Source organism: Alosa pseudoharengus, unplaced genomic scaffold (assembly GCF_046254945.1).
Source record: "Alosa pseudoharengus isolate Yale_2024_CS ecotype anadromous, Long Island Sound unplaced genomic scaffold, YU_APseudo_1.1 YU_APseudo_1.1_scf_20, whole genome shotgun sequence".
NCBI classification, from domain to species: Eukaryota; Metazoa; Chordata; class Actinopteri; order Clupeiformes; family Clupeidae; genus Alosa; species Alosa pseudoharengus.
This window is the reverse complement of record NW_027468664.1, coordinates 6,465,446-6,489,529: the sequence shown is the minus strand read 5'-3', so window position 1 is coordinate 6,489,529 and position 24,084 is coordinate 6,465,446. Positions and strand designations below refer to the sequence as shown.

The 24,084-nt window shown below is 43.6% G+C and overlaps 2 protein-coding genes across 3 annotated transcripts in view; one reads left to right on the top strand and one right to left on the bottom strand.

Moving 5' to 3' along the window:
* Positions 1 to 1,283: 1,283 nt before the first annotated feature.
* On the bottom strand, positions 1,284 to 5,599 carry LOC143136555 (voltage-gated potassium channel regulatory subunit KCNG3-like). Its single transcript, XM_076297273.1, has 2 exons — positions 4,974 to 5,599; positions 1,284 to 1,929 (listed from the first exon to the last, which is right to left on the bottom strand). Exons 1-2 carry the CDS (start codon positions 5,597 to 5,599, stop codon positions 1,284 to 1,286), a joined length of 1,272 nt encoding a protein of 423 aa, XP_076153388.1.
* A 2,447-nt stretch (positions 5,600 to 8,046) lies between these two features.
* The window catches only part of mta3 (metastasis associated 1 family, member 3), a 16,462-nt gene continuing 424 nt past the window's right edge, over positions 8,047 to 24,084 (top strand). Inside the window, exons 1-16 of one of the 2 annotated variants that reach the window (XM_076296362.1) lie at positions 8,047 to 8,295; positions 10,363 to 10,430; positions 12,422 to 12,515; positions 12,860 to 12,986; positions 13,416 to 13,479; positions 14,132 to 14,249; positions 14,909 to 15,011; positions 16,351 to 16,450; positions 16,947 to 17,135; positions 18,289 to 18,363; positions 18,692 to 18,750; positions 18,871 to 18,992; positions 19,473 to 19,630; positions 20,125 to 20,347; positions 23,647 to 23,739; positions 23,919 to 24,084. The exon at positions 23,919 to 24,084 is cut by the window's right edge and continues 14 nt beyond it. In XM_076296362.1, coding sequence (XP_076152477.1) covers positions 8,268 to 8,295; positions 10,363 to 10,430; positions 12,422 to 12,515; positions 12,860 to 12,986; positions 13,416 to 13,479; positions 14,132 to 14,249; positions 14,909 to 15,011; positions 16,351 to 16,450; positions 16,947 to 17,135; positions 18,289 to 18,363; positions 18,692 to 18,750; positions 18,871 to 18,992; positions 19,473 to 19,630; positions 20,125 to 20,347; positions 23,647 to 23,739; positions 23,919 to 24,084 — 1,787 coding nt within the window. In that variant the 5' untranslated portion in view covers positions 8,047 to 8,267. Of the gene's footprint in view, positions 8,296 to 10,362; positions 10,431 to 12,421; positions 12,516 to 12,859; positions 12,987 to 13,415; positions 13,480 to 14,131; positions 14,250 to 14,908; positions 15,012 to 16,350; positions 16,451 to 16,946; positions 17,136 to 18,288; positions 18,364 to 18,691; positions 18,751 to 18,870; positions 18,993 to 19,472; positions 19,652 to 20,124; positions 20,653 to 23,646; positions 23,740 to 23,918 lie in introns of those variants that run through there. The other variant, XM_076296361.1, reaches the window with a different exon arrangement.

Sequence of the window (24,084 nt, the reverse complement as noted above, 5' to 3'; positions counted from 1 at the left end):
CATGTGGTGGAGTGGTGGTGCTCCCACCAGTGTGTGGGTGAAGTGTAAATCAAAGTGATTCACACCATTCAAGACATTACGCTGGCATTGGATAACATTCCATTTGTGCACTATGTTTATTTTCTTCATGTGTAGTACCAAATGCTAGAAAGAGTCCATTATTAATGTAAAGCATTGACTCATAGCACGAAATATGCTACGAGGGGCAAACATGATGCATAAAACATTGACAAAGACCATTTTTTCCTGTCATTTCCTGTTTCCCAAAATACCAACTACCAGTTGCCCATATTTCTGTAGACCATGACCTTTGCCCAAGAAAAAGGACAAAACTCCATGCCATGTGAAGCTTACTGCCCACTTCTTCCTACCCAGTAGTGATGACTGTCGTCAAGGGAACGTGGCGAGATATACTGTAGGAGACTTTCTGCCAGACTCCCTCGCTCTCAGCTCTCTCCCTCCCTCACACTGGGAACCCATACTGTGCCAGACTGCTCTAAGGTACTGATCTACCAAGATGAAGAGGCCTCACCATGGGAACCGGACTAGGGAACATGGAGGGGGCACATGGCTCGTGTGGGCTGACTTAAGCCAAGCGGCTTAGCACAGTTCTACAAGGACAACCTGGCCATCTGCAGCAGGCACTGTGATGTGCCCTCCAAGTTCAGCTGAACCAGAGAAGTGCTTGTTTGATCTTTTCGGTTCCTTGTAAAAACAATACAATCAAACAAGTAGGAAGTCCAAAAGGAAATCTCTCTTTGTATTATATCTGCAAAGAAAACAATTCACTTGTGTGTCACTAATGTCTGATAGTACATTTAGATTAATAATTTTGTAATAAACTACAGCTTCCTATAATTAGAACAGCCCATTGGGACCCCAGGTAAAGATGAGTAAAAAAATGAATATTACTAAAACATTGGTGCTGGCGTTTTATCTTAGTTTCACAATGAAAATAATGATGAAAAATCCAACCTTGAAGAGAAGCAAACATACTCTGGGAAAAAATTCCTTATAAAGAGAAAAATGTACTATTGCATTTTTATATGTTATTATGAAACTAGGGTAAAATGCCAACAGGACATTTTTATACCTCTTTTTTGTACTCATCTTTATCAGGGGTGCCAATGAATGTGGAGGCCCCAACAGTAACTTTGAACATTATAAATGGTGAAGACACAATGTTCAAAATGAAGAAGAACTTTTAAAAAAAGTTCTACTAGACTGTGTAAGGCTAACAGAGGGTCAGCATGTGTGACAGATAAAGACCAACGGGAGGCAGGTCAGTTGAGGACCTCGGCCGAGAGGCTCTTGGAGGGGCAAGAGGAGCGGAAGCGCTGCTGGTGGTAGCACTGCAGGAAGCTGTGGTAGATGAAGCTGATGGGCAGCGACAGCAGCACGATGCCGCACACCACGCACACGCCGCCCAGAACGCGCCCCGGCACCGTGATGGGGTACATGTCCCCGTAGCCCACCGTCGTCATGGAGATGATCACCCACCAGCTGGCGGCGGGGATGCTGTCGTAGTCGTGGTTCCTGGGCTCCAGGTCCAGGCCGTGCTCCAGCAGCTGGGCCAGAGCGCTGAAGATGGCCATGGCCACGCACATGAAGACCAGCAGCATGACCAGCTCGCTCCGGCAGCGGCGCAGCGTTAGGCCCAGCGTCTGCAGGCCGTGGAAGTGGCGCGCCAGCTTGACCAGCCAGAAGACGCGCGTCATGCGCAGCATGCACAGCATGGTGCCAGCGCGCTGGATCTCCAGGCTCTCGCCCAGGAGCGCCGTGGTGACCAGCAGGATGTAGTACGGGCTGATGGCCAGGATGTCCAAGAGGTTCAGCGGCTGACGGACGAAGTCATACTTGTTGCGGGAGAGCAGGAAACGCATGCCACACTCAGCGGTGAACCAGCCAATGCACACGGCCTCGATGGTCCTGAGAGAGAGAAAAACAGGTGGTCAGTGCCCAGAAACATTCAATCCCCAGAAGATCACAATCCTAAAATACTTTATTCATAAATTAGATCGAAGAATACATGGGGAATCACTATATCATATAGTATGTATTGTAGATTAAATGGATTGTCATGAAAAAAAAAAACACCAAATTGGCCCCGAGTTCAATGAATGAAATGCATACATTTCTGTTTAATTCTGACAACTGCACTGCCAAGGAATCCCTTTTCTGCTAACTGCATGGTTCTCCAACTTGCCTGAGACCCCGTTTCCTTCATCCGAAACAGTTCATCCTGTTCTGCCACAAGAACAAGTGTGGTTGTTCTGCCAAGATCGTGCTTGTTTTTAGGGATGGGGATATCAAACTCTAATCAGAAATCTGCCCATATGGGACAACAGAAGGACTCAGTGTGCGGATGGCAAAACGCATGTGAAGGGGCACATTTGTTCCATCCATCATTATGTCCATAACATAATTTTAATGTGAAATTGCAGAGAGCTTTAATTTCTTTTGCAGGTTGATTTACTGTACTCTTCCTGACACACACACACACACACACACACACACACACACACACACGCTGTGTAAATAGCAGTAATCTGTTAGACTTGGTGCAGGCACAAACTAATTTAGCAAATGAGAGCACATGATGTTATGACTACAGATGAAGTCCACGCATGGAGCACTTTGGTCATATCAGGGTACACGTTAGTCTCATTATACAATACCTGACCTAATATGAGCTTTCATTTACGCCTCTAGTCTGCTACATGTACAAAAACATTGAAGTCATTGCAGATACAGACATAACTGTGCAATACATCCACAGTGGCTCAGGCTAGCCATGTTTGTTCAATAGCTTGGTTATGCATGTTAAGTCAATTTTTGTTGGTCATTATACAATGACATTAGATTTAATGAAGACACATTTGATTAATTAAGAACTTTAATGCAATACACTTATTATGTGAGTGCACACTGTCACCAGTTAGGCTACCTCAAGCAATAACTTATCTTGCAAGCATGCAAACCATTAATCATTTACAAAATATCAAATAGTTCCTAATGACAATATCAGTCAGCACTCATTTGCAATAAACAAATGTTGTGACGACATGCACAATATCTATTTGTTGATATAATGGGTATCCAAACCGTGACTGATTAGACTGAATACAACTCATTTGAAAACTGTCATTCAAGGTATCTAATGGTAGAACAATCATGATTAAACATGCTCTACAATCAAAAAATAAACTTTTTTTTCAACAGTTTAAGGCTATAAGCTAACATGTCTATACCATATCATCTGATGTAGACCTCAGTAAATGCAGAAAACAGAACATCTGCATCCAGGGCACTTAGAAGACGGGTTTCACTGATACTCTGATACCATTTAAGAGTATAAATGGGTCATCATCAACAAAGTAAACTGGTCCTTGTTGCTTGTGACAGTAATCACTTTTAGAGATTGTACAGGTAGGCATAATGCCAGGAAGAGCATTAACAGCAAAGAGAAGACACTGGTCTTTGTGTGAGACATACTGTTTGATCAAGCTGTCACCTGCACTTTAGCATCTATTTCAATGAAAACAGACAGGTAGGCCTATAGTATAATGGTAATTTAGATAGTTTCCTTAGATAGTTATTGTGTTTTTACTGTGTTTTATTTGTTCTTATCTAGGCTAATGTTCATTTTGCTGTCGAAACCCCAAAGGTAATATATGTTCTGTGTATATCCAGAGAACATGCTCTTTTGTGTGCTCTAAACACCATGCTTTTACTAAATCATGCTATCATTTTACTAGATCGTGCTCTCAATTTAGTAAATCGTGCACACGTTTTACTAAATCATGTGACAACCATGTTTTACTAAATAGTGTGTTCATTTTATACGGAACCCTGGAGGGGTCATTGCAAGATATTTTTTTAGTGTATATCCAGAAAACATGCGCACATTTTACTAAATTGTGAGTACAATTTAGCCAACTAAGAACTGATAAAATGAGACTACAATTTAGTAAAATGAGAGCACTAGTACAACAAGCACACAATATTCTAAATTGTACACACAATCTAGTAAAATGAGCGCACAATTGACTAAAATGAGCACACATTTCTCTCTCATTTTTTGTAAGGTTTAGCATAATGAACGCAATAATTACTAAAATGAGTGTACGAGTGGGCGCACAATTTACTAAATTGAGCGCACAATCTAGTAAAATGAGCACAAGTGATTAAAATGAGCGCACATTCTCTAGATATGCAACAAAATCTTGCAATGACACCTCAACCTAGCCCCATGAAAATTATTTTTTTAAATGAATGATTACATTTCATTTGACATTATGCCATTTGATCCTGAGGCTATCAAGGCCTACGCCATTGATATTATTTCCCCTACCCTAATTGTGTGCTTTTTTTCAAGAGCGTTGGAAATGCAGCCTACGTTTAGGCTACTTTGCATGTATACCATGACACATCCCAAGCCCTCTACAGTCTTTCCCAAGCAGGGAGACAGAGATGTGCTGTTAATAACTTCTAAGCAGAAGGTTGACCTGCACAATCCTCTGTGCATCATCAAGTATGGATTCCTTGAAAACATTCAGCAGATGGGTGAAAATAATTCACAGGCCCACACAGACACGATCCATAGGCTATTTATCTTTCCTGATAGAACACAGTGACTTGATTACTAGTAGGCTTACTACAAGTGCATTGATATAAGGGTGTGGTGGGACCACTGCATTCTGTAGTCTCTATTTAAAGCTTTGATCCATCGAGCACGTCACGTCATGGCTTATCTTATATTCTTCATGTAGTCTATGAACTACATGATGGGGGCGGGGGGGGGGGGCACACAATTTCGAAGTAGGCTGCCGCACACTTCGAAGTGTCCAAGTTTAATTTAATCCACAATGTGATGTCTAAAATCAATCAAATGGGTGGCTCAATTCATTAATTACTTTGTCGCACATTAATTGTTGCGCTTGGTTAAGTCGTGAAGATAAATTACTTCTTACCTGTGTTCCTCTGTGTTTCTATTTTTGGCTGTTTCCCAATCTGGCAGAGTACTTGCACAAAGAATGACCATGGATAAGATCACGAAAATAACGGACAGAGCAGCCAAAATTTGACCAGCGATCGACGACGTCGGTTCTTCAAAAATCCTTCGAAGTTTTGCAATCCATCTGATGTTCCATTCACTGTTGACAGTAGGGCCCGTGACGGTCATGCACTGGTCTCCAGACTCTTCGTCTGCCTTTACGTCCTCCTCGAAAAAGTAAGTGTGTGTATCGGACATCCTGTCGTCGAGTCGCCTCTGGCAACAAAACTCCAGATGTGTACTTTCCAGACCCCAGTAGATCATCTCGTTGTAGAAGGAGAGTTCGCACATTTTCGGGGCAAATCTCAGCCTCCCCGAACGCACGTAAAGCATGATGAAGACGAAAGCCTCTGAATGTCTATCGAAGAAGAACTCATTCCGCTCGTGGTCATAATCATCACACACCTCCAAAACCTCTTTTTCGGATGCGCAATTGTGCAGTCTACTTACCCGTCGGAGAGGGAAATCCTTTATGATTTCCCTTGTAAATGCATACTTGGTGCCCCCGACGTTGAGAATACAGATGTTCTTTCCGAACTTCATCATGGGGTGTTGTCATGAAACGCCAAGGGTGCAAAATCACGACAGAGAAAATGCATCGCACTATCCATTCTAAAATACCCCTTTTCTGTCATTTCTGTTATCTGTAAAATCATTTCCTACAGACATGGTTTTCCAAGAGCCTACACACGTTATGACGCCCGGTTACATCCACTCCTCTGCTCGGAGTTGATTGTAGTGCGCATGGTGTTGGGGGTAGCCCTCGATTGGCGTTAACTAACCCGTTACTGAAACAGACTGATTAGTGCGTTCAAGGACCACTAATGATGTCACTGAGCACACCCCTCTGCATTAGGTGTTCGATTATGCTTCCATGCACACTGAGCGTAATGGATCAATACTAAGGATTCCCATGCGTAAAACACGAAATTGTCTACACTACACCCGTCATATTTCCTTATACTAAAGTGGTTTATTTGTTGGTTATATGATATTATAATGTGAAATATTGCATGACCCTTCCTAATAACAAAGTCAATGGGTTGATAATGTGCATTTATAGACGAAGACATTTGGTTATAAAAGTTAATGCATTCATTACAGAAACATTTCGGAACTTTCTATTGCAGGAACAATGATCAGGTTCCATAAAATCTTATTCACTGAGTGACAAAACAAAAATGTAATAGAATGCAACAAGTTTTAACTACAAATCATGCACTGAGACATAATGGCATTATGTCCATGGGTGAGAATGCAAAAGGTATAAAAAAGCATGACACACTGATATCAGTGAAAAAAGGATGCACCACACACCAATAACTCACTTTTGAACTTCAAATCCCAGACCTGAACAGCAAAAATAGATAATCGAAGGTACTAAGTTCTAAAACAAACACCCAGTAGTGTTATGTGATGATAGGAGCTACTGTTAGCGATCCTCAACATGTCTAACCTTGCAGTGCAGATCTTTTGTGTCTCTTGTGTGCCGTTTACTTTGACACCAAAACAAGAGACACACAGCACAAAATTGATGATACATTGTAAATGGAAATAATACATTTGGAAGACAATACAATAAGATGTCTGCACTTTAAAGCCATTTAGAATGATCCTGTAAAGGATTTACATGTATGATGGAAGGGTCATTTCAGTGCAAGAAAGCAATGTTTGGTCGTGTATATGGATGATGTGTGATTGGAGCCATTGTTGTTCATTTGAGCACCCACTAAAAGCTTTAGGCTTATGTGCATTTATGCATCATATCAAATACAGTGATCATAAGACCATTTACCTATAATTTTAACATCAACACATTACTCCCAATACAGAACATATAGAACGTGATACACCCGATATAGAACATATCTGACACACCCATTTGGATTAATTTATTTTCTGTTGAATTTGTAAGTAAAGTAAGGTAAAGTATGGATACTGTGGCTATTGGATGCCCACCGTCTGAACAGCCTACAATAGCTATGAATAGGGTGCAAAATGAATTATAGGCTACAATTCAGAACTTGTTGAAGATTGTTGAATGTTCAATGCCATGATGCGGAGACATTTTAGAAGTGCAGTGAAGAAGACCAAACAAGCATATCAGGTAAATATTTTGTGTGTCACCACAAAAGTAGACACAAATATTAAAGTAGTTGATTTCAGTTTTTGAGGGGTGAATGGAAGACTGAAAATGGAGTTGAGGGCTGGGTAGAAGAGCAAGGTGGACAAGCTGTAATGAAACCAATGTGAACATCTAGGCCTAGTTTGGCTTGGAGTGCATGATGCACCTTGAAACAGTACATTTATCAGGCCATGTCAACTATAGACCGGTGAGAGTAGGTTATGCACCAATCAATCTAATGCTACCCATACTTCAAAAGACTTTGACAAGATTTGGGAATAATCTTGAAGGATTGAGTCTTTTAATGCCCCCCCCCCTTACTTACTTGAAGCTTCACTCAAAAGACTTTCAAGCTTGCTTCTTTCCCAAATCTTGTCAAGGCCTTCTGGTGTAAGGATGACTTAGGTTGTAATCTGCCAACAAAATAAGAGTAAGAAGAATGCACTTCCACGAGTTTATCACACAACCTCGGCTTAGTTTTGGTAGACCTAAGGGTTTTGTCTCAAGAAATTCATGAGCAAGGTTGCCAAGTTGGTTGACCAAAATCTTTTCAATGTAGGTTAGGAATGCTGAACCCAAATAAACATTTGGAATGGCCGAATTGGGTTATAGAGACAACATACGGTATTTAGTCAGAATCTAGAGGAAGCCCTAGTTGCCGTGGCCATTGTTCTATGTGCACCGAGACTCTAATGCAAAAGAAAATGTTCTGACAAATCACCGACTTTTTTGCCATGTTTTCATTACACATTATCCTGAACAACGATTAGTCTTACCATCGTCGCGAACTCCTCTCTGCTCTCTCCCTCCCACCCCTCGCCTCTCCTCCTCTCTCCCTCCCGCACCAGGAAGCCGTTCTGGGCTGATATCGGAGGCTTTTTCGCGTGTTACTGTATTGTACTGTGCATCTTGGGAGGGGGGCTCCTCTAAAGATAGGCTAATCCGCCTCTCATTCACCCCGCCTTACCTACATTTCATTTTGATGAATGAATGTATAAGAGGGTGGACTTTAAAATCGTTGATTAATGTATTTATTCTGAACATTTTTGTTTATGATTTGGTTTTTAACACTCCAAGAGGGCAGAAATGGCGGCCAACATGTACCGGGTCGGAGGTATGTTAAGTCTGTGTTTTTTAATGACACGAAAAAATTACCAACACGAAAACAATTGTTTTGCTGACATTATCCAAGATCGTACAGTTTTAAGATTGTTTACATGTACTGCATGGCTCACGCAGTTAGACTGAATGAGCGGCGTGATTTAGAAATATTTTGGATTCGAATTTGGGTCAGGCCTCTGTTTTAGCAGCACTAGCTAGCTAGCAAGCAATCGACTAGGTGTCGAGTTAGCATTGTTGCAAGACCATAACATTAACCTTTAAAATGCTAACGTTGCATTGCATTTGTAGTAATGCGCCTCAGTAAATCATCCCTCAGGTAGTTGACAACTGGGTATGTGCACTGAAGATTATTTATATTTTTACAATGTATATATATTGTCCTCGAGGAATATTTGGATAAGTAGCATTTTCATTCGGTAAGGGATGAAAGTATACATTTGAAGTTAGTTAGCCAGCTAGCCAGCTCATTGGGCTTGTTGGCTATCAATGCTAGTTTAGCGTGCATGCTTATAATTGCAAATAACGAAACGGTAGATTTTTTATTGTAGTTAGATGGACACTAGAGAAGGAACGTACACTGCATTAGAACATTTCATGCGCGATTAGGAATGCCTGTGTTTAAGAACAATACGTTCGTGCTCGCCACCAGCAAGCCGCGCAATTAGCCAGCTAAGTTAACCAGTGGCTATATTAGCCGTCTGTGCCACGGCATCTGACATTGTTTCATGGCGTCGTTGCACCGTGGCAATGAAAAGGAATATGATTGTCTCTCCATCAGTTTTGAAACGGTGTGATGCACTAGGCCTATGTAAACAAACATCCGGTAATTCGACAGTAACAGCAGATGCCGCGAGTGCTACTAGGTGTTAGTTGTTTCCTTTGTTTGCTACAATGTGTTTAAACTGTGTAACAGTATCGCTATTTATACAATTCTCGCTACAAAGTATCGGAATGTTGGTCACGTGATCCATGCCGATAAACGTCTTTCTCTTCTGGGTTGAAGCTGAAGGCACACTTATCAGCGCTCGCCCTTAGTGTGTAAATCATGTTTTGTATTTTTATTTAATGTTTAAATAACTGGGACATTGGTGAAACGCCTTACTGTGTATGTCTAAGAACTTCATTCATGCTGTTTTGTACAAAGACATACATTCAAACAAAACAACATTCAAACTAACAAACAAACATAACTTGATAGAAACGGGCCTTCCTAGTTCTCCAAGGAAAGTCTGCATTGACTTTTTAATGCTAATATAGGCCAGTGTTAATGCTGATGGGTAGTGTTCAAGACTTCCAAAATGCACTGTCTCTGGATTCAAGTATAGCTATTTGTATATATTAGTGTCCCATCAGAGATCAAAGCACTCTAATGCAATATCTGTTGTGCGCCTGGTCAAGCATACACCAGTGAAAGGTTTCTTTTAAATAATTGCTGAATGTAAGTTTGTGCCGCTTAGCTTTGATTACTAAGGCGCCCATGTGTTAAAAGATCTGCAAGCAGATTGTAGGCCAGGCTTTGCTCTTAAAACAGTGACTATGCTTTGAGAGTTGAGACAGTGTTAGTTCTCTTCTTATTGACTAGCCAAAGGTAATAATGGTTTGACTTGTACTTTACATTGCAAAACATTGACTTCTGGTAACAAAATCACACCGTTCTCATTATTTGCTGATGAGTTGCTGATGCAATTCTTGTCTTTTTGCTGTGCCCTAAACGTATAGCTTGGCTATATGCACAGTATGCTGTAGATTAGATGGTGAATGTTCTTAACTGATGTGATTTTCCAGCCTCTGTAACAGGTATCTCATGAGTCTTGTCACTTGTTTGTATAGATCCGTGTGCAGACTAATTTAAAACCGGATCCAGCCAGCTCATCCAATAGGCCTATGTTTAGATGCATGTTTAAGTGCATGTTGATGTTAGTGCTCATCTGCAGTCATATTTAATTGGCCTGTGTTTAGATGCATGTTTAAGTGCATGTTGATGTTAGTGCTCATCTGCAGTCATATTTAATTGGCCTGACCCCGTTTGTTCCATTTGCTTGCCGTGCTTGTTTTTCAGATTATGTCTTCTTTGAGAATTCGTCGAGCAACCCGTACCTGATCAGAAGAATAGAGGAGCTCAATAAGGTACTGTAACATGTGGGCTGAGTGGGGGTCCTGGCATGGCATCACACCTAACAGTTACCCTGTGAGAAGGCTCATTTACAGTCGGACCTAAAGGCTACAGCATACATTTCTCTTGTCCCTCCCCAACAATAAAACCGGTCATTTCCTGTCTTGTAGTTTTCAGTCCACATGGGGAAATAAGCAGCTATTATTTTAACTGATTTACATTTACATAGGAAATGTAGCCTATATATCTGGACATACATTTGCAAGTCTATAGTGTCGTTACCAAACTCCTAAAGATCAGATCTGGCTTTACTGTAGGTCTACAAAAATATGAATTAACATTAATCTACAGTATTAATGATGACATGTTTTGACCTATGCAACTCAAGGACTAAAGAATCTTGGTTTTAGAAGGGAAGTCAGAATCACTTTAACTTAAGCCTTATTCGTAACTACTTTTGGCAACGCTCCCAGTACACATATCATGTTTCTGAGTCAGGTGAGATGGGGATCTATTGTGTGGACACTAAGGTCATGCCAAGACTTTTTTCTTTAAATGGCTGTGATTTTGTTTTTGAATCTAGAATAGTGTGTGTCTTGGAGTGGAGGACCACCTCAGGGTGTTCTGAGGTTGGGATAGGTCTCAACCAAAGATGTCCAGATACCGTGGATCTTTTGTACTTTCAGCACATGTAATACAATGATTATTCTTGAGTGTCTATCACAAACCTTTCTCCAAATAGACATGAAGCTTAGCCCTTTTCTGATGGTATATGTTATATGGTCACTGTTCTTGAGCTTGTAAATGGAAGGCTTCTCCCCTGGCCATCCAAGTTATCTTGACCGAGCAGACAACACCTAGTCAACTGGTAGCAGACAATGTCAGGGACAACATGAATACTGATTTGTCCAGAGCATTGGGTGAATGTCTGTTCAGCCCTACAGTCCCAACAGTATTATGGGTATCCCATTAAGGAGAAGTGTGTTTAACAAACTTGGATGAAAAGGGGCGCGATTGTGGGGAGAATAACATCATGTGTTCGTGTGGTCAATTCAGTGGTGTCGTCGCAGTTCTCCAGGAAGTGTATATATAGCTTCGTGGCTTTGTATCATCTTTGAATTTGGCGCGTACCTGCTGGCTTGTGTTACCCTAGACTGATGCATTATGACTGATGGCTGTCATTGTCTATCACATCGTAGTGTTCATAGACCTTATGCCACTACTCTTTAACCTGCAGCATGCCAGCCTTGTGTTGGGAGTAGCTTTTCTCCGATGTTACTGATGCTGAGTGGTGTGTCTTCAGATAACTAGACAATAATTAATTTTCCTGGCCTGAAAAGATTTACCACACTCAAGACGCTTTGATCATCTCAAATTCAACATACTATATAGCCCGCATAGTAGTTTGTTTCACAGCTGCAGCTATACAGAATATCTTAAAAGAACAGTAATTGAATTGTTATACAGTTGTTCTATTTAAGTCACTTGCAGTTTAAGTCACTTGCAGTTTTTGAGCGAGAACCTGTCATCTGAGCAGTGCCACAACTGGTTATTTATGCACAAACCAAAATACTCTGTTGCTTGTGGGAAATAATGTTGTGGATAATGGAAAACTGTAAAAAATTATAATTTATAAAATTATAATATAGCTTTTAGAAGCACATTTAAGACTGCTTGACTGTTGTATCTGGCTAATTCCACCATCTGAATACTTGTTTTGTTAATGTTTTTTTGTGTGTGAAGCGTGACTCTGACCACAGATGAATGGCAGCAGAAACGCTTCTCTGTTCTGGTGATGTGTACATTGATGTAAGTGTATGGAATGTGGAATGCAAATGCAAAACCTGCAATCTAAACAAATGTATCCAAACGGGAAATCTTTGCTTGTGTGCAGTAATAACAGAGCGCAATCTGTAAGTGAATGGATGTTACGAGGGATAACAGGGGTCCTTTCTTGTCCCAGAATGAGCGAGTGTCCTGAAAGTGTCTCTCATGTCTCTGGCAGACGGCAAGCGGAAATGTGGAGGCCAAGGTGGTGTGTTTCTACAGGAGGAGAGACATCTCACACAGCCTGATCCAGCTGGCAGACAAGCATGCAAGTACGTGTGGGAGATGGGCTGGGGGATTTAATGCTCCCGTGGCTGCACACAGAGTTCGAACCATTGGGCTCTCATGTGGTGGTGTTTTAGAACAACAGTTTATCATACTAAATCAGTTCAGTTCAGTTCCTGGTGTTTGGAAGTGTGTGATTGGAAATGTTTCTGATGGATGTGCCCATGTGTATTTGGTTGGACCATACAAGTACATTGTCATACATCTTTCTGTGCTGTAGTGTCTTCATGTGAACTCAGAGAAATATTTGTGACTGATAGAAGTGTATACAGCGTACAGTAATAGTAATGTGTGTGTGTGTGTGTGTGTGTGTGTGTGGTTGTGTGCACAGAGGACCTGGAGGAAGAGAGAGATAGCCCATCAGAACCTGAGCTGTCAGAGAAACAAAAGCACCAGCTCCGCCACAGAGAGCTTTTCCTGTCACGCCAGTATGAATCCCTCCCAGCCACACACATACGGTAAGACGCGCACACACACACACACTCACACACACCATGCCTCCCACCTTCACATGGTTTCCAAATATCTAGTCACAAATAGAGGTAGTACTGAATCATTTGCTGTGTATTTAATGTTTGAGTTGATCTTGTGCTGAAAGTGTGGTGTCATCCTGTCCTCATTACCACCTCTTTCTCCAGACAAGATACAATATAGTCTTGTTCAAGAACACATCTTGCATACACACCTTGCCAATTATCTCACCTAATCTCATTTCCCCCAACTTGAGCCTTTTAAGGATCGAAATTAGTAAAGTGTCCATGCCAAACTGGTGTAGCAAGGGCTTCGTGTGCGTGTGCGTGTGCGTGTGTGTGTGTGTGCGTGTGTGTGTGTGTGTGTGTGTGTAAAAGCATTCAGTGTGAAGTAATTGTTTTCTTCTTATGTGGCAGGGGGAAGTGCAGTGTGGCGCTTCTTAATGAGACGGAGTCGGTGTTGTCCTATCTGGATAAAGAGGTACCAACCTTGCTGTCTGGTTCACATAAACCAGACCACGTTGCATCTACACCCCTCCATTCTTGCAGAAATATCTGTCAGAGCTCTGACACAACCCCTTCTCTCAATCACTAACTTGAATTATTTCTCATGGTCTAATGCTCTCTTTTTGAAAACTGTGAGAACATTTGAAACAGTAGACCATTGCATTTTGGCATTTGGTAGGAATTTCTGGGACTCATGTTGATCAGTTGTCATACCTGTCCATTATAAAAGTACCTGATGTTGAAATTCCAAGGTCCTTGCCTTTGTTCTTCAATGATCTTTTTAAGGTCCCATATTGCAGAGGTCACTGCTTGGCCAGGCTACTGGATCACATCTTATTCATGTTCATTGTGATCTATGATATATCATTGTACCCATCTGTGCAACCTTTAAATTGCCTGTGGCCTTACAGATAGCTAAAGTTTTCATGACTAGCGTTAATAACTGGCTGAATCTTCTCACAAGTCAAGAATGCCAAATGATATCAATAACATTCAAGTGGTTCAAGACATGAGATATAGTTCAGTGGAATGTCTCTGGGAGTGTAGGTGTGTCATAAACAGGTGACCAGGTGACACAAGAGCGTTGGTTAGCTGACTTTTAAAAGGCCACCGACCATCTCTTCCAGGATACATTCTTCTACTCGCTGGTGTACGATCCCACACAGAAAACGCTGCTGGCCGATAAAGGGGAGATTCGCGTAGGGCCACGTTTTCAAGCAGATGTCCCTGAGATGATGCAAGAGGGTTAGTAAGCACAAACTAAAAGTCCCCACACACCCGGTCACACCCTACTACACACACATTTTTGAGATGCCAATCTCCCACATTCAAACACACCTTTACCCATTATGTACACAACATGTCCGAGGTGGTTCTCCTTCTTGGCCTGGATGGTGAGAGCTGGGAGGGTGAGTGCTGTTTGGAAGTGAGCTGGTGGAACTGGTTGTAAGGGGAGACTAATGATTTCATCAGTGGAGTGGACACCTGTGCCTGGGGGGCTTGCGAGGGTGTGTGTGTGGGTGTGTGAGAGAGTGGGTGTGTGAGAGATAGAGAGAGAGCGAGAATCTTAAATGAGCTGAATTTATCAGAGGTGCCTGGAGGTGTGACGAGAGGCCCACACTCAGCAGGTTGTGCCAAATTGAACCTTAAATAAACTATAGAGAGCCATCCCCAGCACATACAATGAGGAATGCCATCGTCAGGAGATATTACGCCCTGTGTCCTGCCAGCCCTAGATTCAGAATGCATCAGCGCTAGAGTCCCAGATTGAGTCCATTATTGTTTGTGTGTTCTGTAGAAATGTATGTGATGGCTACACTAGCGTTTGGGTTTGCCTGTGATGCATTTACGCACCGCACGCGTGCAAATGTATGAGATTGTCCTGTCCTGATGTCCCCCTGCAGGTCTCATTGATGACCGAGATCAGTCCAAGCTGGAGGAGCAGATGTGGGACCCAGAGTGCCCGCTGACCAACAAGCAGATCGACCAATTCCTGGTGGTGGCTCGGTACCTTTCACCTTTCACCTTTTAACCAACACTTCGTACCCTACGCCCCTCCCTTGGAGCAGGGCTTTTGGTGCTACTCGCTCGTAACTAAAATTAGGGGTCCATATGAAACAATAGATTCAGTTTCACACAATCTGGTTCATTTCAGTGAATTTACAAATGCAAAACATTTAAGCTATAATTTGAACATTTTATTAGTAAGTGTTAAATACTGAAGTCATACTGTACACAATAAACAAACAACAAATGCGGAATGCAGTAAGCTAAACAAAGAAGAGTAAATTGTTCTCCTTTTCCTTCCTCTGTCCTTAGCGAGATGCATTTTAGAATTTAAATGGTTTAGACTCACATGTTTCAGTAGAAGTGCCATTTGTCTTACACATTGTGCAATTAGGATCTGCAATTAATTGGGTTGGTTCAAAGTAGCCTGGAATATTCCCTAATGTTCCTGTAGGCTATTTAAATACTTTAACATTCGGTCCTACTGCTAAATCAAATAAAAACTTTAATTTGCTGCCTGGTTGCTATGTTGATAGCGTTGATGGCCTTTTAATAACATATATTAATATTTGCAAGGTCTAACTTTGTTACAGATAGACTCATTAGGTGGAATAATTTAATCATTGTATGGTTCTGGAAACTCGCAGTTTGATGGCAGCGTCAGTTGAACCCAAGCTATTTACACAGCAATCAAGTCCATAGCTACGTGCTAAAATCAAAAACTTCCATCTGAAGTAGTTCTACTGCGGAGGGTAAGCTAATGAGCAATGCTTATTAAGAGAGTTGCCCCAAAATCATTCCACACCAATGATGGAGTGAGTGTTTGTTTTTTAAGCTGCAGGAGTGCAAGAAAAACGTTTAATATAGAGAAAATGTTGGAACTGAGTTGAAAATAAACATTCGTGTCTCAGTGTTTACGAGTCACGATGCTGCAAATGCATCGTTTGCTATTAGGTTAATGCGTTGATACAATTTGATGGATTGTTACTCGCCTAGCTAAAAAATAGCGCAGTGGCCTTGAAGGTGTGAGGAATGAGTTTGCAGGAGTGTTTTCCTGCCCAGGAGCCTGATGAGGAGTGTTCAGTCAAAACCTTTCAGAGTATCTTGAGCAGAAGAACTCCATAGGCTATATGACAGAACCATCCTCACTCTCTCCTCCTGGGCCTAGTTTACCTTTACATGGGATGTTTACTGTAATAGACCCCAATGTGGCATCGACTGAGTCAGTTCTTAGATAGACACTGTAGTGTAGTGTAGTCTAGTTAATTATAATCCTGTCCGTGGATACAAAGGCTGAAGTTGAGCCTCTGTGATGCTGATGATGGTCATGTGTTTGCAGGGCGGTGGGCACGTTTGCGCGGGCTCTGGACTGCAGCAGCTCCGTCAGACAGCCCAGCTTACACATGAGCGCAGCGGCCGCGTCGCGAGACATCACACTGGTACTTCCACTCTTAGTGCATGTCCTCCCCGTCTGCTCCTCTCCTCTCCTCTCCACACACCTCTCTGTCCTCAACATCTCTCTGTCCTCAACATCTCTCTGTCCTCAACATCTCTCTGTCCTCAACATCTCTCTGTCCTCACCATCTCTCTGTGTACACACATCTCTGTCCTCACCATCTCTCTGTCCTCAACATCTCTCTGAAGTGTCCCTCTGCCCTCTCTGCCTGTCCTCTTCTCTTGTCTCTCTCTGGACCTTTTCCTCTCTTCCCATCTCATAGAAGTGGTGCCATAAGTACCTCTATTTTATTCAACCCTTCTGTCCTTATCTTGGAATCTAATCCTCCTAATCTCCACTTGTATTCATATCTTCCTTCTCTAACAACCAGAGAAGTTGTTGCTCGTTGTTTGACTTTTCTTTCTTTATAACACCCCCCCCCCACCCCCTCCCGTCTTTCTCGCTTGCTGTCTGATGTAATGGTCCTGTGCCATTTGCAGTTCCACGCCATGGACACGCTGCACCGGCACAACTATGACCTGTCGAGTGCCCTGAGCGTGCTGGTGCCGCAGGGCGGGCCGGTGCTGTGCCGTGACGAGATGGAGGAGTGGAGCTCCTCCGAGGCCAACCTGTTTGAGGAGGCCCTCGAGAAGTACGGCAAGGACTTCAACGACATCCGGCAAGACTTTGTGAGTACATGAGTATCAGTGACCTCTTAAGCAGGCCAAGGCGAGAACATGTATTTGCATAGAACTATTTAAATATATTGGTAATTCAAAGTGCTTTCCACATGAGCTGATAAAAAAAGCATATAAAAGCAAGAGATAAAAATAGATTAAAAAGGTAAATTACATGAAAACTGTTGAAATTAACAGATTAAAAGGAAGAGTGCATTAGACCAGATAATAGAAAAGGTCATAAAAAAGGTCATAAAAAGCATCTGAGAACGGTTGGGTTTTCAGTCTAAAGTTGATATTGGCTACAGTTCTTTCTTGCGTCTTTGATAACTTCAGGAAGGTGGTTCTAGAGCTGAGCAGCACTGCAGCTAGAAGGCATTAGTTTGGTCTGTAGGTATTACCAGCACATTTCTCTCCTGTCACTAGAGAGCTCTAGCAGCTGTGTACTGCTGAAACATATCTGAGAGGTATTTTAGCTCTGGCCCATTAAGTGATTTATAAAGAAGACGCAGTTCTGTGATTTACTGCATGCCAGTGCAAGGACTCAAGTATTGGAGTAATGTGGTTAGTCGCTTTGGTTTTCCTAAGAATTCTAGCAGCTGCATTTTGTGCAGGCTGAAGCTGTTTTATGGTCTTTTTTGAGCTTTTTGGAAGTCCTGTGAAAAAAGCATTGCCATAATCAACACTGCTGGGGGAAAAGCATGAACACTTTCTCTGGAATCTTGGGAGTAAAGTGCACTTCATTAATTAAGCAAAATAAATGTTATAAGTCAGTATTTAATAACAAATGTTATTAAAGTGTGAAGTGTGAAGTAGCAGGTTTTATTGAGGAATGTAGAGCTCAATAGAGTGATCACACCACTACACCTACACAGACATCCATAAAAGTAAAACCCTCACACGCACACTGAATTATGCAGTGGGAGAGACGCCTCCAGGTGTGTGTGTGTGTGTGTGTGTGTGTGTGTGTGTGTGTGTGTGTGTGTGTGTGTGGAGGCGACACCTGTGTACATATATCACATGGAGCACCTGGTGTATAATGTTCATGAATATTCCAGAAATGGAGCAAAGCAATCTTTCAGCAGAATATATGCATGAGCGCAGCAACGCAGGGAAACACTTGTTGATTTGCGACTAATGTCATCCATTCCTTTTGGCCTGCCAGCTACCGTGGAAGTCTCTTACCAGCATCATTGAGTATTACTACATGTGGAAGACCACAGACAGATACGTTCAACAGGTAAGGCTCACTAGAAGTCTAGAGATAATAAAGCCACCTTGCCTGACCTGAATGCTTGAAGAGCTTTTTCCCCATGTGGACTTTGCTGATCCTCTGTTCTCTCTCTCTCTGTTCTCTCTCTCTCTCTCTCTCTCTGTTCTCTCTCTCTGCTCTCTCTCTCTCTCTGTTCTCTCTCTCTCTGTTCTCTCTCTCTCTCTCTGTTCTCTCTCTCTCTTCTCTTATCTCTCTCTGTTCTCTCTCTCTCTCTGTTCTCTCTCTCTCTGCTCTCTCTCTCTCTCTCTCTGCTCTCTCTCTCTCTCTGTTCTCTCTCTCTCTCTGTTCTTTCCAGAAACGTCTGAAAGCAGCAGAAGCCGAGAGCAAACTGAAGCAGGTTTACATCCCAACATAGTGAGTGTGTCTAGACTAACCTGCGGCTCCATCACCATGTGGTGTGATTGTGTGAGATGCATTATGTGCTCAGCTAAGACTCTCTTCTCTCTCCCTGCTGTCTGTCTGTCTGTGCTGCAGTAATAAGCCCAACCCCAACCAGATCTCGCTGAGTAACGGCAAAATGGCCACCATGAACGGGGCCGCAGCTCCTGGAACCTTCCCTCCCTCAGGGGCCGGCCGCGCATGCGAGAGCTGCTTCGGTGAGGAACTCCTCATGTGCACTTACACACACACACACACACTCACACTCACACTCACACACACTCACCACTCACCACTCACACTCACACTCACACTCACACTCACACTCACACTCACACTCACACTCACACTCACACTCACACTCACACTCACCACTCACCACTCACCACTCACCACTCACACTCACCACTCACACTCACCACTCACCACTCACACTCACACTCACACTCACACTCACACTCACACTCACACTCACACTCACACTCACACTCACACTCACACTCACACTCACACTCACACTCTCTCTCTCTCTCTCTCTCTCTCCCTCCTATCTAACACACATATGCACATTACACACACACACACACAACTGTATTGTAGGGAAGCTTCACATGAGCCATATGTAAGAAAGTACACACACCACATGTACCCATGCCTTGGTGTGTGTTTCTGACCCCATTTGCTCCGTCCCTCTGCAGCCATCCAGTCCCCACAGTGGTACTCATGGGGTCCCCCCAACATGCAGTGTCGTCTGTGCGTCGCCTGCTGGATGTACTGGAAAAAGTATGGTGGCCTGAAGATGCCAAGCAGAGCAGAAGGTGCTGAGGAGAGAACGCCTCCGAGCCCCACAGCCACCGTAAGAGCACACACATCCACCGTAAGAGCACGCCCCCTCTCGCACGCACACACTCACACACACACACACAAACACACACACACACACACACACACACACACACACGCACACACACACACACACACACACACACACCAATCTCTTTAGACACCCCACCCTAGTGCCTCAATCTCCGAATGACGGAGCACTCAGAGAGCAGTCACAGAATGTACATAAGGCAGATGTGTTGCCATGCCAACAGAGATAGGTTGATGGGATGGCCAGACAGTCAGTGTTGGAGAAACAGCTCTGGTGAAGAGAGCAAAGAAGCAGAAAGAGGCTACAGTCAGGGAGGTGAGATGAGATGAAACTGAAAGTTGTCTTTCAGTTTGAAAAAGCTACTCTTGTTCCTAAAGAATGTTAACACTCTTCCTTTCTTTTCTGTTTCTCTTTCTGCCCCTCCCCCCCTCCCCTCTTTCTCTCCTCCTTCTCTTCTCTTCTGCGTGTTCTTCCAGGAACCTCGGTCCCGCAGTCACGGCATGCGCCAGTCCTCCCACATGGTGCCGGTGCGCAACAGCGGCAGCCCCAAGTCCTCCATGAAGACCAAACAGGCCTTCCTGCTGCAAGCCACGCGCCTCACCAAGCTGGCGCGTCACATGTGCCGTGACCTCATCAGGCTGCGCCGCGCCGCGCGCCGCCCCTTTGTGCCCATTAACTGTGGCGCCATAAAGGCGGAGTGTAAGAGCTCTTTAAATTCCTAACTTCAGTCCTCACACACTCACCGACCCACATGCACACAGACAGACACACAGACGCACGCACACACACACACACACACTCTCACACTCTCACAGACAGACAGATAACACACTCACGCACGGCCACCACATCGCGCTGCCATTCCTCCCTCATCCCCCTCTGTCTCTCGCTCTTTTTATTATTATTATTGTTATTATATTATTATTTCATTTTTTGTATTCTTCCCCCACTCCCTCCGTTTCCAATAAAGACTGCCTGTCCTCCATCACACAAGTGTTTCATCATCTTTTGTTCTGTCCGGCTTCTTTGTTTCTTTTGTTTACGTTTCTTTGTCCCGTGATCAGTTTCCATTTGTCATGAATGTCTTATTGTAAATATGACAGACAGTGCACTACAAAGGGTTAAACACAAGCACATCCTTCTTAGACTCCAGAGTAAAAGGAACGTGCACATACACATTTGAAACATGCACCAGAACATCATGTTGCTGAAGCCACAACTTGTGGTTACACCTGAATATGTCATAGTGAGAGCCTTACACTGACAAACCTAAATCCAGATTGATGAATGTATTTTGCCTATGAAAGCTGCACATCATAATCAATTTATTATAAAATGCTGTTTTTAAAATTAGAGACAATTTTATTTTGTTTAACTAGTGGTTAGGCCGTCAGCTTAAACATCTGAGACAGATAAAAAACCTATTGACTGCTGACCTGGCATATAGCCCTGTTCTCTATCATAAGCGAGTGTATGTGTGTGTGCGATTAAGCTAGTGCTGGCAATCACTTAGCTCTTAGTGTATACAGGGTGATTGGGCAGGGTGCTACTGTTGAACCTGTATGAAGCAGTTGAACTAATAAGTTGAGTGCAGTTGGAAGTGTATCAAAGCACTGTTGGAATATGGGAAGGAAATGTTGTGTTAGTGATGTGGCGGTGATTCAGAATATGGCTTGTAGTCATGAGAAGAAGAGGTAGTTGAGCTGTGATGAGGTTTGGTTTTGTTAGATGCGTGAGATTGACATTGTGCCTCTGATGGTAGTAGATTTTACAGTCTCATATCGAGTAACTCTATGGTCATCTGCTGATTTAGTGTAGGGGGAAACTAATCAGGGCAGTTGTATGCTGGAGGGTTACTGGGATGGCCTGATTCAGGAGAGAGAATCTCTCAGCTCCCTAGGTGGTTAACCAGAGCATGAGGTGGCCAAGATCACACATGCTCCTCCATCACTGCTAAGTTTGCTATTCCTTTTCCCCAAACAGAAACTATCCACAGTCTTAGGATCAGTGGTTTTCCACCTTAGCAGAAAAGGCACCAATTAGTTTGAGGCGATGAGATTCTCTGTCAGGAGAGAACCCCGCCCCCACAGTGTCAAAGATAAGAGAAGCTGTCCCCTCCTATACACACCAACACTCACAACACGCCCTCCATCTCATTGGTGTTCTTGCATTGCTCCCCCATGCCACATTGTTTCTCCCCAGCCTCCCTCCCTCCCCCTGCCTGTTTTGTGCCTGTCTCACGCCCGTGTTTGCCCCGTGAATGCCTCCGTCCGCTCCAGGAGTGTGCTGTCTCCTCTGTCCCACAGCACCAAGACCCGGTGGCATGCTCTCTGTTTTTTTTTTTTTCTTCTTTTTTTGTCCTTCATTGCTCTATCTCTCTCTCTCTCTCTCTCTCTCCTCCGTTTGACTTTTAACTTTTTTGTGTGTGCATGTGTGTGCCCCTGAGAAGGAATGACAGAGAAAGTTTTCTGAGCAACACCAAAAAAAAAAAAAAAAAAAAACTACAACAAAACAAAAAGGACTCCCAATAAAACCATGGCTGAAAGCATCCTCTGCGCGTCCTCGTAGTGTTCATGTGTCCTGTGTGTCCATCGGTTGTCCACCACCACAACAGTGTGTATCTCAAACAGGAGATCAGCATGGCCTCCACCCATTCCCATCCCCGCCATCAACACTCTTTAGTTGCAGTCAATATCAGATATCAGTGTATATGTGTGTGTGTGTGTGTATGTGTGTTTCATTGTGTGTGTGTGTGTGTGTGATTGTATTGTGTATGTGTGTTTCATTGTGTGTGTGTGTGATTGTGTTGTGTATGTGTGTTTCGTTGTGTGTGTGTGTGTGTGTGATTGTATTGTGTATGTGTGTTTCATTGTGTGTGTGTGCCTATGTGTGCTTGTATATGTGTGTTTCATTGTGTGTGTGTGTGTGTGTGTATGCTTGTGTATGTGTTGTGGGTATTTCTTGCAACCACTCAGCAGAATGGCCAGGGCTTTAGTGCTGTTAGTTCCATGGCCTTCTCTGCTGGGCTGGAGCCTGTCACACTGTCAGACCAATCTACTGGTGCTTCACTTCTCAAGTTCCAGGCTAATGACCAGCACTCCTGCGAGGCTAAGCCTGTCCAGCTGAATCCTGCTGCCCCCAAGCACCACTCCGATTGCTATTGGTTTTTGTCACGACTGAGACCTAGAGCCACTCAGCACCTTTGCTGCCAAAAGACACAGTTATTGAATCTCACCACTTCTGAGAATTGCTGCCACTGCAATCCTCCGCTCTGCTAAGGCTCATTTGTATTTCAGCCTACAGCTCGGAAAGTCTGCACAATTCATCCTTGTACATAAAATAGTCTTGAAACTCTGCAACATAAAACAAGTGACTTATGCCAACTTTCTGGCTCCGATTGTCTGCAAAACATATGCAAATGGCTTGTTTGTCAAATGTAATTCAGGACTGTTTACATATAAAAGTGAAAGCATCTAAGTGGCCTGTCAGCTGTGAGGCACAGACTGGTAGATTAGAGCAGCTGTTGTGAACAGGAAGCTCACTCAGACCATCCTAAATCACTTACCTAAAAAACTGACAGCGGCAGTAATCTTGAATAAATCTTACTCCTAGAAATAGAAACCTGTCATGCATATTAAATTTTCCAAATATTTCTCAAACACGTTCTGTCAGACATGAGGCTGAGTGTGTGTTGTGCCTGTGTCACCTTGTGACGCCTCATGAAATGTTAATGTTTTCAGACATCAGTCGGGTGCTCAGAGAGCTGACGGAGCGGGTTGATTACGGTGAAGGAGATTTTTTTTTCCCCTGTGAGTGCGCAGCCTCTGTAAGCATCTGTCTGGGCAAACTCACCAGCCATCAATAACAAGAGGCTGGAGTCTCGCGGGCCCCTTCATCAAGCTGACTGGTTAAATCTGCTGAGGTGGAGGGCGGTGAGGGAGAGCGAGAGAGCATGAGAGAGAGTTGTTCACCGTGCCTCACTGCATTCTGATGTGTAGATATGATCAGAGCGTCGGAGGGGACAGGAGGAAGGCCGGTGCGAGTCAGACCCACACCCAGAAGCACCCTGACCAGCGTGCTGCAGTTCCTTGGTGAGTCCGCTGTCCCGCATGCGATACCACAAACACTTAACGTCGCCCCCTATAGGTGGGGGCTGGGGCTGCTTGGTTTGGTTCGGGCTGCTCGATTTGATTCATGTTGAAGTGATGCGCGGTGTGTGTGTGTGTGTGTGTGTGTGTTTGTGTGTGTGCGCTTTGTTTGTTTACGTCAGAGTCCCGCCCAGCCCCCCACGGATTGAGGCCCCCGAGGACCCCCAGCCTGCAGGTGCAGCCACCGCGTCGTCTGCTCTCCTCCCTGCCCAGTCACGGGTCACTCAGCATGCTGGGGAAACGCAGCTACCAGCACCACAGCCGGGCAGAGGCCGAGAGGAGGGGAGT